At 40.3% G+C, this 13,059-nt stretch overlaps 1 protein-coding gene across 4 annotated transcripts; it reads left to right on the top strand.

Moving 5' to 3' along the window:
* The first annotated feature begins 412 nt into the window (after positions 1-412).
* gpr137c (G protein-coupled receptor 137c) lies at positions 413-12,933 on the top strand. Of its 4 annotated transcripts, none has more exons than XM_039793424.1 (9): positions 413-1,287; positions 5,527-5,576; positions 5,914-6,021; positions 6,110-6,248; positions 7,056-7,205; positions 9,717-9,842; positions 9,944-10,068; positions 10,223-10,434; positions 10,584-12,933. In XM_039793424.1, the coding sequence occupies exons 1-9, from the start codon at positions 913-915 to the stop codon at positions 10,646-10,648; spliced, it is 1,350 nt and encodes a 449-aa protein (XP_039649358.1). In that variant the 5' UTR covers positions 413-912; the 3' UTR covers positions 10,649-12,933. The 4 variants fall into 4 exon arrangements, with proteins under 4 accessions (XP_039649358.1, XP_039649357.1, XP_039649359.1 ...); XM_039793425.1 differs by having other exon boundaries at positions 416-933; positions 1,063-1,287; positions 10,223-12,933; XM_039793426.1 differs by having other exon boundaries at positions 419-933; positions 1,189-1,287; positions 10,223-12,933.
* Positions 12,934-13,059: the final 126 nt, after the last annotated feature.

Genomic DNA, 13,059 nt, shown 5'->3' with positions numbered 1-13,059 from the left:
TAATACAGCTGTTTTACAGTTGTTCTAATTGTATTCCCAAAAGGTGGCTGTTCCGTGCACGCTAGGCAAAGCGAGACTACGTGCACGCCAACTATTTAAGCTTTTATTTTGAAGGCAACACCACTTTTCTGCAACTGTGGTTATCGCTCATTAACTTGACGTAAATGTTTGCAAATTGTTTTGACGCGTTTTTCTCTTAGACAGTATGGTTTTTCTCTGCGAGATACGCCTATTTGCTTCCTTATGGCCAATACGATCAGGGAACAGTTTTGACTTATAGAAATGTCCAATCACAAGCACACAGAGGGGCGGGCACTGCCACATCTGACATCATCATAAACTAATGGAGTGAGAAAGCTATGGAGGTTGGGCGGTAGGATGAGCCAATGACACAGCGATTAAGAAAGTGGGTGTGAGGACTTGGGTGATTTAGCTAGGAAACTGGCTAGAATCTGTGGCTCCGGAGTCAGCTGTTTCCCAAGAAAATGAGCCTGGTGTTAAGCCAAGATGGTGGCCTTCGAAGCGCTAGTTTCAGTTTTAAATGAGAGCTACGGGGGCGTGTCTAAACCTGCATCACAGCTGATCTGGAGCCCCCTTAAATTGTTTTTTTGCAGAGAACAGCTTTGCAGAGATTCACAGGGTGACTTCTTGTTTTCTTTCTCTCTTTCTGGTTATTTTTAACCTAGCGTTTTTTTACACTTCAACGCGTTTTTCCAGTCCAGTATCGGATTTAAACACCAGCGCAGCTTCAATGATGCCACTTCTTTTCAGAATAAACCGCTTTAATCGCAATTTTTCACCCGAATACCCTTATATTTCTGTCATCCACTGTCAATTTAGCCCAGGTCTGACCAAGTTTTAGTGTTTTCGCCTTCACAGCATCCCATGTGTTAGTGCGAGCCGTCAGTGGAGATGTTTTCGGCAGGAGAGGAGGTTAATTCCCATTTGTTTACCTCACTGAAGGAGTCATCTGGAGCTGCAATCTCCCCAACACTGGAGCTCAGTCTAACTACCGTCTACATCGTCCTCTACTCATTCCTGTTTGTTTTCGTTTACCTGCAGCTCTGGCTCATTTTGCACTACGGACACAAGCGCTTCAGCTACCAAAGTGTGTTTTTGTTTCTGTGTTTGCTGTGGGCAGCGCTGAGGACAACACTCTTCTCTTTCTACTTTAAAAATGTAATGCAGGCCAACCAGCTGCAGCCTCTGGCCTACTGGCTGCTCTACTGCTGCCCCGTCTGCCTGCAGTTCTTCACACTCTGCCTACTCAACCTCTACTTCACCCAGGTAGGACTACATTTGTGTGTCTGTGTGTCTGTGTGACCTGATTTAATAAAACAGCTGACATTGCAGTTTTGTGTTCATTGTATTTATGTGATTACACATTTAACACACTTCTATTGACTCCTTTGTTGGATTCCTATTATTCCAAGCCAAGGTCTTCATTTCCTTGTCACCCACCACCCTGTATAGTATACACTAGTAAAAAAGTGAACTGATTTAACAACAATTTATCACAATTTGTCACACTGAATTTGCGGTAAACACATGCCAGTTGTCATTTTAGCAAAGAACTAACAAAAAAACTACAACTCCCATGAGGCATTGACGGTGCTCGTTGGATATGTTTGACATTTTTCATTATTTTCTGATATTTTATGGCCCTATATGATTAACTGGTTGACAATGTTAAATAATCATTAGTTGCAGCCCTGGAATAAAATCGAATGAGTATTTGGGATTTTTAATTTTAGATTAGGTATGAGGCCTCTGTGTCAAAGCAGTGTGGTTATTTGGAAATAACACATAACCTTGAATAAGTAGTTGGACATTGTGTCAACATTGAGTCTCGTCATCACTGTGAGGTTTCCAGGCAACCGGCAGGGACTCCAGGAAGTTGCACTCGGCTATGAAATAGTCCAGCACATTGCCCCCTGTGCGAAAGAAATGAGATACATACAACATGAGTTAGTGAGCTTTAGATGTGCTGCTAAGTGTATTTGGTTACCTTTAGACAAAGCAAGGCTAGCTGTTCCCCAATTTCCAGTCTTAATGCTAAGCTAAGCCAGCCGTCTCACGGCTCTAGCTTCATACTCGATGGACAGACGACGAGAGAGGTATCAATCTTCTCATCGAACTCTCAGTAAGAAGTAACTTTAAACCCAAGTTGTTGCTTAATGTGTTTATGTAATAGCCAACATTTCTTCTTTCACAAATGGGTAAATGTGGTCACCATCGGCCTACATGTTCCATAGTACAGATGGTTGACTGGCAGCCTATTTAGGTTGCGGTTGGTTTGAAAGCTCTGCGAATCAGTTCATGTCCGGGGGTTAGAGCTCTCCCAGTAAAAGCATGTGTCTCACCAAGTCCCAGCATCCTTTGATGCGTTTCATTCAATAAGTGGACGAGAGACTCAAGCAAATGACCCTGTCAGCAGCGGCATGTTCTCACATACTGTGTGTGCGCATGGTGTGTATGAAAGAACGAGAGGGACCCAGCTGGTCAGTTAACACCTGCCCACTCCAAATGTCAAAGACCTGTTTGTTCCAGAAAACACCTACACTGGCACTTTAAACATCCCCACACTTTGGGACTTTCAGTTGTTAATACCACCACAGTTAAATCACTGCTTCAAAGGAAATTGTATCTCAGTCACATAAAGGGGTGTCAGAAAAAAGCTTGTTAAACTGGCTGAGTGGACATAATGAAGCCAAGGGTGTCATATGACTGCTGAATACTGAACACTGTCACCCATCAGCTGATCTGCGACCAGTTAAAGCATGCAAACTAAACTCCCTTTGAATAAAAATGAACGTCTTCCTTTTCTTTGGTTGTTGTGCTACTTTGCATTAAAGCAGCAAAACTGACTTACACCACAGGGATGGTGGAAACAGCTGCCTTTTTCCTTTCCACCATTCCTAACCAAATGTTGTTCTTCCATGTCATTATTGGTTGAAATCTATCTATGTTAAGAAGACCATATGACTGGCCAGCGCAACGAACACACTTTTCTTACTTGTGGTTTTGTGTCTAGCCGAGTCAGACCTCAGTAATAGATCACATTCATATTTTTTTTTCCCCGCAGTAGAAACTTTGACCATCCTGCTGCATCACTTGCTCAATCAGCATGTGTAGTGAAATGAATTGCTTTTAGAGTCTCAGTTATATTAACAGGCAGCTACAGTATTTTCAGGGAAAGGGCTCTGATGACAAAAGCAAAGATAAACCTGCTGTACGCCACTTGCTCAGCAACAAACAGCAGACAGACACAGTTGGCGGCTAGCTGGTGAACAAAGTGGAGCTTTTAGCAGCTAAAGAGACTGATATTTCCCTCAGGAGTTGGGAAAAGTAGTGGTTCCCAACTTTGAGGTCAGGACCCCTCAAAGGGTTCACAAGATAAACATTAGGTGCCCCAAGATGCTAAATGAAATAGAAGAAACTCAAAAGCATATTTCTTCTAGAAGAAGTTACATTTCATCATCTCCTAGACGTATTAGATCTGTGATAAACCTTTGGTTTAAAGGGGACACAAGCCAATAAGGCCAGGAACCATTGTCTTCAACTGTAATTAATCTATGAGACTGCTCTGCATTTAAATTAGTGTAGGGGTAAATGAAAGTGGCCTCACTGACTGATCAAAGTCTACATTAGGGCTGCATTTAAGGATTATATGTCTCATTCATTGAATGGGACTCATTCAAATTGCTTGTTTTATTCAACCAGCAGACCAAGCCACAAAGATATTCTATTTACTACTATATATCACAAAGTAATGCACCAAGCTTCATAGTTGTGAAGCTGGAACCAGAGAACATTTGCACTTGTCCTTGACAAATGTCTGAAATGATTTTTCGGTTAACAAAATAGCTGATCAAGTTATTGATTTATATTCTCCTAATTTTTGGTTTTAGTTGTTATACGTGTGCTTAAAGTGCATAAAGCACCTACAATTTGCTTCAGGTCTCCCCGAGCACAGCCACAGAAAATCTGTCTTTTAGCAAAGTTTGATTAATAATTACTTCAACCAATGTCACAACACAGTTCCTGCATTAGTGCTGATCAGCGCTGTTTAATGTTGAACTCACTGAAAGGGATAACTGGCATGAGCAGAACACTGATATAGCATCATGCCACTGTGACACAGCCTGCTGTCTGACCACACACACACACACACACACACACACACACACACACACACACACACACACACACACACACACACACACACACACACACACACACACACACACACGCGCGCTTGTGTGGAAATACTTGTGTGTAGTGTTTTTTGATGAGTCAGGCATAACTCCTGACCTGTGATTTACTTCCCCCCCACCCTTAGTGCATTTTAGCTCCTTCTCACTACAGAAAATAATAATGGTAATGTTCAGTTTCAAGCTTTCTCAATCTCTACTGAAAGAAAAAGGTGATTTAGCTACATTTTCTTTAGATTTTGAGGCACACAATGGTGTACGTAAAGTATGTAATCCGGTCATGTTCTGTTGGCTGGTTGCTTCATTTCTAGGTTACAAATTACCTCCTACTGGCCTACATTCACACACAAAAGGCTGAGTGTTTATGTGCGTGTGTGTTTAAACTCAGTGTTGACCATGTTAAACAATAATACCAGACCTCTGTGGCTACGGCAGCTATCATATAATATCAAAAAGGAATCATTATCCTCATTAATCTGAGTCTGACAGATAGGATAAACCTGATGTTTTTACTGCTAGCATGTTAGCAGCTGATACATAATAGGTAGTTTTTGTTGGATTGTCTTCACTATTTATTTGATTATTTTCATATATACCATACTATAATTATCATAGCTAGTAACAGGCCAAATTACACTTTATTTTAAGAGCCAACAGCATATGTTCTCATATACTAATTAGTGCCTCCTCTAGGAAGGCAAATTAAACTCACTGTGTAGAGGCTGCTGGGAGCTCTGACTTGATACAAGTGTATTCTGGGCTATGTCGCAAATCATCGAGCAGGACTGCTTCATGAATATTAAATTTACATCAGTTAGATGAAGTAGGTCAGGTATTTAATTCAGTGGATTAGCCAAAACCAGACGTTTTCATGTGGTTATTTTTCTACAAACGATTCTTTAAATTGAATTTTCCAATAGTGTACTACATGATTACTGTAGTTTTTTTTTTTTTATACTAGCATATTCCTATGATTATTCTCAAACAAATAATTCTGTGTGTATACATACACACTATTATAGTGTGGAGTCTTACTCGGCCCTCTTGTTTTTCTTGTCCTGTTTGAATATATGCTTCATAAGCATGTGTGTGCCTGTGTACTTCAGTGACACACAGGAATTTCCTCAGGCTCTGTTAAGTTCACACTCTTCTCCTAAAAAAACACCTTCCTTTGCTCTCTTTCCTTCTATCGTATCTTAAATGTGAAATGTTTAAATACCATACTGGGATTATGAACATGACTATGTAAATATGTATCCCATGTACATCACTGTATGTGTGTGATGATATTTTTATACTTTTCTTTGTTTAGGTGATGTTTAAGGCAAAAGCCAAGTATTCACCAGAGCTCACCAAATACAAGTAAGTCTGCCCTTTATCGTTATTATTTCTTATGTAACTTGCCGTTTCCAATTTGTCGTGACATTTTTATCAGAAATTATTCTTAAGGGAACTGTCTATACCTACATCTAATAACATGCAAAACTCTTTTTATACTTTCTGGTTGAAGACAGAAATTCAGAATATGGTTTTATGATTTTAACAGCTACCCTCCTTCCTTTCCACAACCACACTCTCTTTTCTCTCTCTCACACACACAGTTGGTTTGCAGCTTCGACACCATGCATTTTAATTAGTTGTTTATGAATAAAGTCACATTGTTTTGCCATCCTCTGTATTTTCTTCTTTCTCTCTCCAGGGTTCCTCTGCGTTTGTTCTTCCTGTGTGTCAGTATATTCTTTCTGGTGGTGAATTTAACTTGTGCATTGTTAGTGCAAGGAGCTCTGCAGCGCTCTGAACCACCGAGGTAAACAAATATTACAATAATGTCACATTTAGCCCCCGCAGAACAGTTTTACTTGAGTGTCCTAAGTTAATAACCTTTATGTGCCCAGTGATGGGGGTATCAGACATGCGGTCCTGGCCCGGGTCTTGATCAACGACAGTCTGTTTGTCCTGTGTGCTGTCTCTCTGGCCGTCTGCATCTTTAAGATCGCCAAGATGTCCTCTGCCAACGTTTACCTGGAGTCCAAGGTAGGAATAAAGACACGCATGCGGCAATTCATTTACTCAGGCAAAGTTCTTATACTGCTACTGCTTTGTGTTGAGCCAAAATGAACACCAATATTATTTTGTTGGAGAAGCCCTTCACACAAATAACATTAGCATAAGCAAAATAGCGTTAGCAAATATAAAACTCCTGCTGTTTGCCTGCTGCAAACAAGACACACTCATTCTGGAAATTAGTAACATTAGCATGAACTTCCTGTGGCTTAATATCAAAATATACCAGACACTAGCTGTATCTCACATGTTATTGTATGTTATTTATTTATGTAGGCATTTCTTACTCACCAATTTCTGTGCAAAACTGTCCACCATCTTATTAAAATCCAGACCTCTGACCAGATCACCAGAGGCTTAGAACTAATACTGCACTCTGAGCAGACAGGGAGATTTACGTCTTGGGATATTAAATGCTTTTCATGCGTTACTTTTGCAATTTGTTCAGTTTATTGGCACATTTTTATTTTAAATAACCAGCAATACTGGCAGTAATGGTGAATCATGATTTTTATCATAATGTAGCCTAGAAATCTAGAAATCAGCAAATGTAATTTGAAGCCAGGGCCAACATCTTGATGTGGGTCTGGCTTGTCAGGCTAGTAGACATGTTTATGTCCCTCAAAACTCAATTTCTGGCCTGTAGTTTGTCATTTTGGTCACAGAGGCCTCAGTCATTTGGTGGATCACATCTGTGGCCCATATCTGACATTCAATTACAGGCCAATAGCCGACTGATGCATGAATTGTAATAAAGCACAGTAACTCTTCCACCAGGGAACATCAGTGTGCCAAGCTACAGCAGTAGGAGCCATGGTGATCCTGCTCTACACATCCAGAGCCTGTTATAACCTGGTGGTGGTGGCCCTGTGCCCACAGGACAGACCCAGTCCCTTCAACTACGGCTGGTACAGCGTTTCTGATCAGGTACTGCACCAAGTGTGTTCTGTTTTAGATGGAAAACATGCTTTTATTTAGCCAGACAACCAGTGACGAGAATGTGGACAATCCATTTTGGGAGATTTGGGAAAGCAGTGCGTAGTAGGGTAAAGGGCTTTGTTTGGCTATAAATAACCACGTGTGTGTGTCCTGACCTATATCATGGCTCAGGCCTTGAGACAGACAGCCCATTTTAAAGGGGGTGTGTGTGTATGTGACATGAAACACCAACAAACACCTACTGTGTGACATATTAAATGATTTCTTTAATCTGTCAATCTAACATCTCAACATTATATACCCTTGCAAGTAATTTTACTTCCTTTTGCCACATCGGGCCTCAAACATAAAATATAAATGTAATTTTGTGAAGAATCAACAACAAGTGGGACACAATCATGAAGTAGAATTTAGATATTCAAACCAAACAAATAAAACTGAAATATTGGAATTATTCAGCCCCTTAAGTTAATACTTTGTAGCGCCACCTTTTGCTGCATTACAGCTGTAAGTCGGCGGGTATGTCTCTATCAGTTTTGCACATCGAGAGACTGACATTTTTGCCCATTCCTCCTTGCAAAACGCGAGAGCTCCGTGGTTGGATGGAAGCGTTTGTGAACAGCAGTTTCAGTTCTTCCACAGATTCGATGATTCAGGTCTGGACTTTACTTGGCCATTCTAACACCTGGATATGTTTATTTGTGAACCATTCCATTGTAGATTTTGCTTTATTTTTGGATCATTGTCTTGTTGGAAGACAAATCTCCGTCAGTCTCAGGTCTTTTGCAGACTCCATCAGGTTTTCTTCCAGAATGGTCCTGTATTTGGCTCCATCCATCTTCCCATCAATTTTAACCATCTTCCCTGTCCCTGCTCAGAGAAAAAGCAGGCCCAAACCATGATGCTGCCACCACCATGTTTGACAGTGGGGATGGTGTGTTCAGGGTGATGAGCTGTGTTGCTTTTCGCCAAACATAACGTTTTGCATTGTTGCCAAAAGTTCGATTTTGGTTTCATCTGACCACAGCACCTTCTTCCACATGTTTGGTGTGTCTCCCAGGTGGCTTTGCGGAAACTTTAAACGACACTTTTATGGATATCTTTAAGAAATGGCTTTCTTCTTGCCACTCTTCCATAAAGGCCAGATTTGTGCAGTATACGACTGATTGTTGTCCTATGGACAGAGTCTCCCACCTCAGCTGTAGATTCTCGTATTCGTCCAGAGTGATCATGGGCCTCTTGGCTGCATCTCTGATCAGTCTTCTCATTGTATGAGCTGAAAGTTTAGAGGGACGGCCGGTCTCTAGATTTGTAGTGGTCTGATACTCCTTCCATTTCATATATCGCTTGCACAGTCTCCTTGGGATGTTTAAAGCTTGGGAAATCTTTTTGTATCCAACCGCTTTAAACTTCCACAACAGTATCTCGGACCTGCCTGGTGTTTTTGTTCTTCATGATCTCTCTCTTTACACGGACCTCTGAACTATCACAGAGCAGGTGCATTTATACGGAACTTGATTACACACAGCTGGATTCTATTTATCATCATTAGTCATTTAGGTCAACATTGATCATTCAGAGATCCTCACTGAACTCTGAGAGAGTTTGCTGCACTGAAAGTAAAGGGGCTGAATAATTTTGCACTCCACTTTTCAGTTTTATTTGTTAAAAAAGTTTGAAATAGCCAATAATTTCGTTCCACTTCATAATTGGGACCCACTTGTTGTTGATTCTTCACAAAAATTACAGTTTTATATCTTTATGTTTGAGGCCTGAAATGTGGCAAAAGGTCGAAACGTTCAAAGAGGGAATACTTTCGCAAGGCACTGTATATATAAAAATGTTGAGAAGGCTTTTCTGCCTTTAATTGATAGGACAGCTAGGTGAGAAAGGGGAGAGAGAAGGGGGAAGACACGCAGGAAATCGCCACAGGTCGGACTCGAACCCTGGACCTCCGCGTCAAGGCACAAACCTCTCAGTATATGTGCGCCTGCTCCACCACTGAGCCAACCCGGACACATCAACATTATTCTGTCCCTTCCCTGAGCATGCGTCTATAAGTGTGTGGACCATGCATTGACCCGTTTTTATGTAACATATAGTAACTTAGTTTACATCATAGTAAGAAATACACACACTTTTCTTTTTAAATTTAGCATTATTAAATAGTTGTTTGCTGTTTCTCCCTGCTTCCAGGCCAAGCTAAGCTAATCGCACCTGATTCTAACTACTAAGTAGTGCGCAGACATGAGAATGGTAACCATTTTCTCATCTAACTCTCAGGAAGAATGCCAATAACCTTACTTCCCAAAATGTGGAATTATCTTTTAAGGCTGCCATACTCATGAGACAAGCAGCGTTGATAGTGTAAGATATAATATGTGCAGTCATACGATGAAAAAGCACACATGCTGACCTGTTTGTTCAGTTGTTTAGTGTGTTCAAGATTCTGGTAATGAATATAACGCATCATACACTGCGTTTGTGTGTGTGTTACAGGCTGATGTGCAGGAGATCAGCGGGGAAGCCTACGTTGTGTTTGGGATCATTCTGTTCTTCTGGGAGCTGCTTCCTACAAGTTTAGTGGTGGTTTTCTTCAGAGTCCAGAGACCCAACCAAAACCTGGTAAAATAACGTGTTAAAAGTATAAATGCCAGCAATAATCCATCAGACAAAACTGTAAACTGTAAAGTATTATGAAGCTTTAACATCTCTACAACTCTCAGACTCCAGGAGGGATGATCAACAGCCACAGTTTCAGCTCCAGAGCATATTTCTTTGACAACCCTCAACGGTACGATAGTGACGACGACCTGTCAAGAAGCATCAATAGTAGGACTGATCGGACCAGGTGGGCACATACCCAAGCACAAATAGTCTTTTAAGCTTTGTATTGGAAGATCAATACCTCGACTACTAAAATGACTTTTGATTGAGGTGTCTTTTCCTTATCCTCCTCTCCCTTCTCTCTTTTCTTTAACACCTCCTTTCAATCCTTCTCTCAGTCTCCTCTCCACCACTCCCCAGCTGGGTACATCCAGTTGGTATGGCTCCATCCAACGTAACGGGACTCTAGCTGCGGGTGTTGCGTCGGCCCAGCAACCGCCGTCTTCCACGGCCCCCCTCCTCTTTGCCTACGGAAACATTCAGAGTCACAATCCCCACCATCACAACTACTACTCCACCCCGCAGAACAACTACCACCATCATCATCACAGTAACTACTTTTCAACGCCACAGAATTATTACTGTGGGTCACAAACATATTTCTGCACCCCACAGAATTAAGCAGCGTCCATCCATAAGATTGAAAAAGACTAATAACTAACAATGTCTTGCGTTTGTGTCACCATTTTGCTTCCCCAGATACATCAAAGCAGGTACTTTTGAGTGATATTCCAAGCCATTGTTTTGGACCAGTTTGGGCCTAAAAATTGGTTCACCTAATTATTCTGGAGAAATGTGGTCGCATCAGTAACTGGGAAGTTGCTGTGGCATGACTAACTGCTTTTTTAGAACATCACTCTCTTTAAATGGCATGTATGGACCAGAATGAAGGCAAGCGCAGGCCATGGACCAGAGTTTAGCACTAATATGGCTAATACATCTAAAACTGCAAATACCAAACATTTCTCTTGTTAAATGTTTTGGTCCGTTACAATTTCTAAAACTGGAATCATCAGGGACCAGACAATCGTCGCTCTCATTATCCTTTGCTTGTAAATTTCATCCAATTGTGCTTATATGGAACATACCATTCTGCTCAGACCGGAGCCATGTAGCCGGTTAGCTAACATGGCTAATGCCGAAGCCAGTCTGTCAGTTAACAGTTCTGGACACAAAGATGTTATATTCACTCGGAATTTGTTGTTGCATTGTTATTTAGGTTGTCATAAATTGGGTTGTGTGATTGTTTTTAATGGGCACACAAAAGGGTAATCTTGGCGGGAAAAGAACAGTGAAGGATGCTGGCCTGCTAGCTTAATGCTCGATCCTCAAAAAGGCTTTTCCGTCAATGAAAACCAAATGCCTCTACAAAAGACATTTCATGGTGTTTCTCCTGTCTAGTTATGACAGGAATTAGCAGTTGCTAATTTGCCATTGACTGTTGTAGCAGTGAGTGCTAGCTTATAGCCAACGCTAACAGTTTACTCAAACTCATAATCCGTTTAACCAAGACAATTCTCAGCAAAACTGTATTTTAAAAAGCTAATCAAACTTCCATCCATCACAGACTTGTAATATTATCTAGTTCGTGGCTAATTATTTTTTGAAACGGTGATTGTTAATTTTGGTGCCACAGAAATAGAAAGTTTTACAAACACCGTTAGCAAGCTTAAGACTTGCCTACTCAGTACTGGATTTGTGTTTAATAGTTTGACATATAGAATAAGCTTATTACAGTTTTCATAACTGAATGTCATCAAAATACTGGTCAGTTTATTTCAGTGTTCACAAGCATCATCCACATAAACTGCTTACAGACGCAAAATATATGTGAAGCTTATATGTAGCTGTAATATGCATGTTATTCTCAATCTCAGTAGCACAAGCTTGGTCAATATGTAAGTGTGTGAAAAATGTAACATCTAACAAATGCATTTATGACAATTAGTGGTGGAGGAACAGTTTTAACAGATTACTTTAATAACCAGCTCAGGCTTCAACAAAATCTGCTCAGATACAGGAACGTGCCACTGCTGTTGGATTATATTTAAACAGCAGCCAAATCCAGGTTTCCTTTCCCATAATTATACAAAACTATGTGAAAACCTAAAACAGGGAGTGCCATACACTGTAAAGTTGCTGAATGTTGGGGATTAACATATTATTGATTTTTCTGGGCAGTAGCATTATCAGTATCATTTGGAGACTAAAGTATTAAAATGTTACCTACATTCAGTAGACATCAGTCCAAGGATTGCACATTAAAAATGTCTCTAAAACATAAGTTTGACCAAAAACCTTTAATGTAATCAGATCCTCTGAGTTGTGAGGCAACAATTTGCACTTCGTTCACCTTCAGAAAAAAGGCTTTGGGCCTGAATGTAGGATTTAATCTCCTACTTGTTTTATGTATTTTTCTTCAATCACTGTGTTTGAGAAAAGGAAATATCAATGTGCCATCACATTTTGTCATAATACTTTAATTCTTAAGAAAATATTTTTGCACAAGAAATGGTTGGATGATGTTTGTAATAGTTTGTGTGTCTAGTTAATCGATTTCTAATCATGTGTGCGTTTTGAGACTGTTTGTGCGATTTTAGTTTTTAATTATTTGACTCAGTTCTCAGACCAAAATCAGTGTGTATCAGTGTCAGGACTGAATGAAAAAAAAATGCTACCCAAATAAAAAGCTAGTTGCATTACATGCATCATCAAGTTTCACAGAACACTGACGTACAATGATGGAAATGAGGTTGTTGGGTCCAGTTAACATTGCACATCTGCAGTGCATGCTTCTAACATCAGAGTGCAAGAACTCAGTGTCATATTTTCTTTCCAATGGGATATATTTTATGTAGAACATGTTGCTTTATCGGCTATAAAATGGCAGTGATAATTACTTTATGAATTGTTTCATGTTATGGGTTGTTTTATCCGCGGCCATACTGAATGTAACCTATTGTGCGATAGATCACTAACTATGTATGCAAGAAAAGCACTACCATGTTGAAATAAAGGCCTACTGCACTGTTTTTAAGACAAAAGTGAACCAGAGTTTGTCTATCGATCACCGTAATTTTTCTTGTTAAACTTCATCATAAATATGAATCTATAAAAGTGTTCTATGAAACATTACACAAAAAGGTAGTTTACTGCCCTTTCTACCTCTGCAATC

This window comes from Perca fluviatilis, chromosome 24 (genome assembly GCF_010015445.1).
Source record: "Perca fluviatilis chromosome 24, GENO_Pfluv_1.0, whole genome shotgun sequence".
Classification (NCBI taxonomy): Eukaryota; Metazoa; Chordata; class Actinopteri; order Perciformes; family Percidae; genus Perca; species Perca fluviatilis.
The sequence above is the reverse complement of the archived record's forward strand: the minus strand, read 5'-3'. Positions and strand labels throughout refer to the sequence as shown.